The 6,120-nt window shown below is 48.7% G+C and overlaps 2 protein-coding genes across 2 annotated transcripts; both read left to right on the forward strand.

The window, feature by feature from the left end:
* The first annotated feature begins 98 nt into the window (after positions 1–98).
* On the forward strand, positions 99–1,124 carry LOC113991922 (olfactory receptor 5V1-like). Its single transcript, XM_027728661.2, has one exon. It carries the CDS (start codon positions 129–131, stop codon positions 1,122–1,124), a length of 996 nt encoding a protein of 331 aa, XP_027584462.2. The 5' UTR covers positions 99–128.
* A 2,280-nt stretch (positions 1,125–3,404) lies between these two features.
* On the forward strand, positions 3,405–4,337 carry LOC113991927 (olfactory receptor 151-like). The gene has a single exon (XM_027728672.2). The coding sequence runs from the start codon at positions 3,405–3,407 to the stop codon at positions 4,335–4,337; it is 933 nt and encodes a 310-aa protein (XP_027584473.2).
* Positions 4,338–6,120: the final 1,783 nt, after the last annotated feature.

A 6,120-nucleotide genomic window follows, 5' to 3' on the forward strand; every position in this document is an offset into this window, starting at 1 on the left:
TGCAAATGTTTTTGAACTGCAAAACAGACCCCTTGCACTCTTCAGAAGGTGGGTGCAAATTTGACTAAATTCCAACTTTTTCTCTCTTCCAGGGAAACCTCTGTCTCCTTTCCAGAACGAAAGACAAGATGCAGAGGCACAACCTCTCAGCAGTGTCTGAATTCATTCTCATCGGCCTTTCTGATGCTCCACACGTCCGTTTGCTCCTCTTTGTGCTGTTCCTGACCATTTATTTGGCCACCATGGCAGGCAACATCACAATCCTCCTTGCTGTCAGCACAGACACCCGCCTGCACAACCCCATGTACTTCTTCCTGGGCAACTTAGCCTTGCTGGATATCTTATGTCCTACTATCACCGTGCCCAAGATGCTGGGGGCCTTGTTGCTTGACAACAAGGGCATTTCCTTCAAGGGCTGCCTCTTCCAGCTCTTTTTCCTCATTCATGTGGTAGGCACAGAGATCTTCCTCTTGGCTGTCATGGCCTACGACCGCTACGTCGCCGTATGCCACCCCCTGAAGTACCTGAACATCATGAGGATGAAGCTGTGTGCTCACCTGGCCATTGGCACCTGGCTGGTAGGGTTTTTGAACTCCCTCCTGCACACCTCTTTGGTTTTTACCCTGCTTTTTTGTGACTCCAACCACGTGGACCAATATTACTGTGACATTCCTCCTGTGCTGGGCCTCTCCTGCTCGTCTACTTGGAGCAGGGAACTGGTGATTCTGGCAGTCGCTGGGGTGCTGGGGAGCGGCGCCTTTGTGCTCACTCTCATCTCTTATCTCTACATCCTCCTGGCCATCCTGGCCACAAACTCCTCCCAGAGCAGGCACAAAGCCTTCTCCACCTGTGCTTCTCACCTGACCGTGGTTTGCCTTTTCTATGGGACCACCATCTGCACCTACGTGCGCCCTTCCTCCACCTACTCACCTCAGCGGGATAGGATCGTTTCCATGCTCTATGGAATCCTCACCCCCCTGCTCAACCCCATCATCTACAGCCTGAGGAACAAAGAGCTGCGAAGTGCCCTAAGGAGAGGGATCAGACAGCTCAGAACTGCTGTCACAGCACAACAACACCTCGCCCAGTCTCGGGCGTCCTCTGCAGCTCCAGCAGTTGGATAGCAACTGCAGCTTGTGACTGACCTTCTAAAAAGTAGATGCTGCAAGCCAAACTCATTTTGGGGGGCTCAAAACTCCTCCTCTGGCCTCAAAACTCCTTTTCTGGGCTCCCTTTGCAGTTAGCAGGGAGAACTGTGCACCTCCAGAGGGCCAACTGGATGGCACAGCTTTAGGTCACGGTCACAGCAGGAGAAGACCTCAGTTGGGAAGGTTTCTCTCCCCTGAGCCCAGAGGAAGGTTAGGTGAGAGCACACAGGTGTTGGAGGCATGTTTTAGAGCCCCAATGCCGGCGATTGGCGCTGGTGCTCTGTCCCCTGTCGCGATTCTCAGCACGGCCAGCAGGGAATGCTGAGCTCTTTTAGTGCTTCATGACTTCAAGGTCTCCAAGGAACACCTCGGTGACAAGATGCCTCTATCCTGGTCAGTTCTACAGGGTTTGTGCTCCCATGAGCAGATGGCAGAAACAGAGAGCTTTCCACCCGGTCTGAGGTGGAAATTGGAGATAAAAATCCTTGATCCCTTTTCAAATGAAATCCCAAATCTATTAAATTAGGTTTTATGGATTAGCCATGAAATCTCACTCCTCTCGCTCTCTCTCCTTGTTGGGTATGTGTTGTTTGCTGGAATCCTCCATTCCCTTTGGACTGAAGAGGACAAACACAGAGGGTTTCTTTGTGTGCAAAAGGAAGTTTTACATGTCTTCTATGGTCAGAAGATATATATCTTAAATATATATCCTGTTAGATTTGTCTCCCAAGGGTTTCTATTTAACCTAAGTGGCCACTGCAAAAATAAACCCAGGGTTTCCAGTAATAAACCGTCGGCCCATTCATAAACAGTTGCTGCAGTTTATTCCCCAGAAACACAGGGACAAAAAAATCTTCCAAATCAAATCCTCCCACAAAATGCATGCTCTTGGGCTTTTTGATTTCTTCCAAACTTATATCTGGAAGCAGAATCAATCATCCTACACACATATTATTTCCGATGCTTTGACAAATTCCCCAGAAAACTTCTGAGAGAAATCCCTTGGAGAAATGCCCTTGGAGGAATCTCACTCTCTTTTCCAGGTGCCCTGGAGAGGCTGTGATCATTTGTCCCATGAGCATGGACTCCATTCTGGCTTCATAAAGACCTGTGCAGCCTGGTTTTTGCCTGTGGCATAATAATTGGCTCTGAAAATAACATGGAGATCTCTGGAAGGACAGAGAGTGGGTGAATTGCTGCTACAATGCTGGAGGTAAAGTGTTGGCTGCCTTTACTCAGTCTCTCTTAACAATCAAATCAACTTGTGCATGGACAAAATCTTCCACCAACCCCTGCCTGATGGTGCTACCTGCCTGTAGTTTCCCTGGGATGGAGGAGAACTCTGAAAAACTGAGGAAACTCTGAGGTAAGGCAGGAAAATTAAGGATTTTATTAACAACTTAGTGCTTAAAAATGCAGCAAAGAGGAAGAGAAGAGGAAAAAAGGGACAATACATGTTGGAGAACACTTTTACCCAGGAATTCATGCAGATTCAATGGCACAAGAGTCTGCAGTTTCAAGTCTGGGTGAAGACTGTAGAGGAATTGAATGTATATCAACAGGATGAGGAACTGAGGGAAGGTTTCAATTACAAGGGTTGGAAATATCTAATCCAGTGGCAATATCTGATCACTGTTCTCCCAGTTACACAGATCCCAAAACGAGAATATTTACTGACCAAAGGCAAGCTGCAGACACATTCCTGGAGTGTATTTCACCTCAGGAGCTGCAGGAGAAGAGACATCTTAAGAAATGAATAAATTCTCTATTACTTAATTACAAGGGGCTCTGGGTTTTTAAATGCTTTCATTAGGTGGTGAGACCTTGTATTAACTGTAGGCTTAGGGTGTTTGAAATGAAGTAATAGTTTGAAATACAGGAAAATTCATCAGTGTGAATAAGGGTACAGGGTTGCAACCGTGAGCAGGATATTTGTGAAGCATTTAATCTGTCCATAAATGTCCTTGTACAGATATGGGGTTTGAAATTGGAAGGGAATTGGGTCAAAGGGGAGGTTGTGACAACCTACTTTCTGTAAGGACTTAAGGAAAAACAACTTGTAAGATCTGCTGATGCTTCTTCTAGAGATGGAAGATGCATTTCTGTCATAGTAAGAAAAAAGTCAGCAGTTCTTCCATTTTTTTCTTTTCCATTTAAATTCAGTGCCAGCACCAGCTTTTTTACATCGATGTTTATGAAGTGGGAATTGCATCAGGAATTGTTTCACCCTCCATGTGTCTCTGCAGGAATGGAAGGATGGCTGATGGGAACTGCACCGAGGTGCCCCAGTTCACCCTCGCAGGACTCACCCAACACCCACAACTGAAATTCCTCCTCTTTGGGCTCTTCCTGGGCACCTACACGCTGACATTAGTGGGGAACCTGGGCCTGATCGCCCTCATCAGGGTCAGCCCCCGCCTCCACACCCCCATGTACTTTTTCCTCAGTGCCTTGTCCTTCCTGGACATTTGCTACTCCTCCACCATCAGCCCCAGGATGCTGCTGGACCTCCCAGCAGACACCAAAGCCATTTCCTTTGCCGGCTGCCTCGCACAGCTCTACTTCTACGCGGCGTTCTGCACGGCCGAGGTTTACCTGCTGGCAGCCATGGCCTACGACCGCTACGTGGCCATCTCCAAGCCCCTTCTCTACGAGCTCATCGTGTCCCCCGTGCTCTGCACGAGGCTGGTGGCCGGTTGTTTCCTTGTGGGGCTGCTGAGCGCGGCCGCCCACACTGGCGCGGCACTCCGGCTGTCCTTCTGCGGCCCACTGCTCATCGACGACTTCTACTGCGACGGGCCACCGCTCTTCCTCGTCGCCTCCATGGACACGCGCCTCAACGAGGCTCTGGTGTTTGTCCTGGCGGGGTTCAACATCGTTGCCACCAACCTGCTCATCCTCGGCTCCTACGCCTGCGCCGCGGTGGCCGTGGGCAGGATGGGCCCCGGCGCGGGCCGGCGCAAGGCCTGCTCCACCTGCGCCGCCCACCTGGCAGCCCTCGGCATCTTCTACGTGTCTCTCGCCTTTAACTACATGCAGCCCAGCTCGGCCCACTCGCTGAGCAGCAAGAAAGTGGCATCTGTCTTCTCCACCATCGTAGTGCCCTTGGTGAACCCTGTGCTTTACAGCCTGAGGAACCAGGAGGTGAACAACGCCCTCAGCAGCTTCATCAGGAGGACAATGTACTGATGAAAGGCTACCTTCTATTGGTTCCCTAGGTTTTTTCTCTTTATGGAGAATGTCTCATGTAGAGGAGACTGAGGGGAGTCCTCATTGCAGTTACAACTTCCTGGGGAGGGGAAGAGGAGGGGTAGACACTGATCTCTTGTGCTGACCAGGGACAGAACCCAAGGCAATGGCCTGAAGTTGTGTCAGGGGAGCTTTAGGTTGGATGTTAGAAAAAGGTTCTTCTCTCAGCGGGTGGCTGGGCACTGAACAGGCTCCCCAGGGCAGTGGTCACAGCACCAAGGCTGACAGAGCTCAAGGAGTGTTTGGACAATACTCTCCTGCTCGTGGTGTGACTTGGGAATGGTCCTGTGCAGGGCCAGCAGCTGGACTCCATGATCCTTCCCTTCCAACTCAGCATATTCTTTGATTCTGTGAGTCTGGGAGGTCTTGGAGACTGTTGCCTCCAAGAGCATTTGGGACGTTGTTACAGCTGAAAAATTAATTAGTCTGCTCTCAAACTCTGTCCACTAATAAAGTTGCATCACTCTTGTCTCACGTACAAACTTCTTGCCCACTTACTCGACCTCGACTCTTACTCTCTACCTGCCATGATGCCACTGGGCAAAACAAGGGAAAAGGTGTCCAAGAGCCAGAGAGGGGGACACTCTGGATCTTCACACACAATCACAGGATGGTGGAAATTTGATGGGACTTCTGGAGATGACCTAGTCCTGCTCAAAGCCAGAGCAACCAGACAGGCTGCCAAGGAGTGAGTCCACTCTGAATAGCTTTAACCATTTTCTGGGGTTTCAGTCTTGATTGCCTTTATGGAAATAAAGTTTTTATTTATGTTTCAACTGGGTTGTAGCATCATAGAATCACAGAGTGGTTTGGGTTGGCAGAGACCTTAAAGATGATCTTGTTTCAACCCCCTGCCATGGGCAGGGACACTTTCCACTAGACCAGCTGGCTCCAAGCCCCATCTAACCCCAGCTGTGGGCTCTGACCTGCAGGCAACGCTTTTCCTAGAGCAGCCCAGGAGGATCTTGACCTTCTTTCACACACAGACTGGCTCACGGGCAGCCCGCTGTCCCAGCAGGTCACACTCCAGCCTTTCCTGCTGCCTGGGGTTATTCCTCCCAGGCTGCAGCACTTGGTTGAACCCCAGGAGGTCCCTCCTGACCCATTTCTCCAGCCTTTCCAGGTCTCTCAATGGCAGTACAACCTGCATGCAGTGGTTGCATTTCCCATCCAAATATTTGCAGCTACTTAAACCCATCAGTTTTTGGATATTTTAGATCTTCTGGCATCATCTTAAAACCATCCCTCTCTTTGGTTAACCAGAACTCTTTGCTTTCTTTTCCATTTTTGGTAGGCAATTTTTACTGAAAGCTGTATTTCCAGAGTGTTTGGTGAGCATGAATTCTAATGTGCAATACTAAATGAAAAATACTTTCAAAGCCAAGATAAAATATAAAGTTTTACTAATTCTCAACAAACTTATGTTATATATCTCAATATTTTGGCTGAATCATGAAATGATGCACTAACTCATTTGTTGGCCACCTCTAGACCCCAAGATAGTCACGTATAACTTCATATCCTTCAGCTGAATACACTTCCCTGTATACATAAAGCACACATTAAATGAGCGATTTAAATTCATCTTCTGAGTCTGTCCTTAATGTAAATTTTCTTCTCTAGATTCTATTAAAAACCAGAGGTGCTGTTTCCCTTTGCTCAGCTCAGCACAGAACACGAAACAGTGGCCAAGGACAGAACTTGGGGCTTTTTATTTCCTTTT

This window comes from Pipra filicauda, unplaced genomic scaffold (assembly GCF_003945595.2).
Source record: "Pipra filicauda isolate LSUMZ 115617 unplaced genomic scaffold, ASM394559v2 scaffold45_size4122338_pilon, whole genome shotgun sequence".
Lineage (NCBI taxonomy): Eukaryota > Metazoa > Chordata > Aves > Passeriformes > Pipridae > Pipra > Pipra filicauda.